General features: G+C 71.4%; 1 protein-coding gene across 1 annotated transcript in view; it reads right to left on the minus strand.

The window, feature by feature from the left end:
• Positions 1-238, minus strand: part of LRRC49 (leucine rich repeat containing 49) — a 153,184-nt gene extending 152,946 nt beyond the window's left edge. The window contains 1 exon segment of the mRNA XM_006172303.3: positions 12-238. Coding sequence (XP_006172365.1) covers positions 12-59 — 48 coding nt within the window. The 5' untranslated portion in view covers positions 60-238.
• Positions 239-262: the final 24 nt, after the last annotated feature.

The following is a 262-nucleotide window of genomic DNA, read 5'->3' on the forward strand; positions in this document are numbered from 1 at the left end:
GAGCCACCTCCGTTGTTGGCGGCCCGGCCAGACACCGAGCGGTGCTTCCCGGGAATCATGGCCGGCGACGGTCCAGGGCCGGTGCGGTCTGCCTCCGAGGTGACGCTACCGCAGAGATCCAGAGAGACCGAAAGGGGTCATCTCCCAGGCAACCCGCTCCGGGGTTACCATGGAAACCACCGTTTCCGGTCTGGTCCTCGCCCGGGCGGGCCGGCCGACGCGGTCGTCCCAGCCTCCGGCTGCGTCTGTGCGGCCCGGGGCG

This window comes from Tupaia chinensis, unplaced genomic scaffold (assembly GCF_000334495.1).
Source record: "Tupaia chinensis unplaced genomic scaffold, TupChi_1.0 Scaffold138425_1, whole genome shotgun sequence".
NCBI lineage: Eukaryota > Metazoa > Chordata > Mammalia > Scandentia > Tupaiidae > Tupaia > Tupaia belangeri.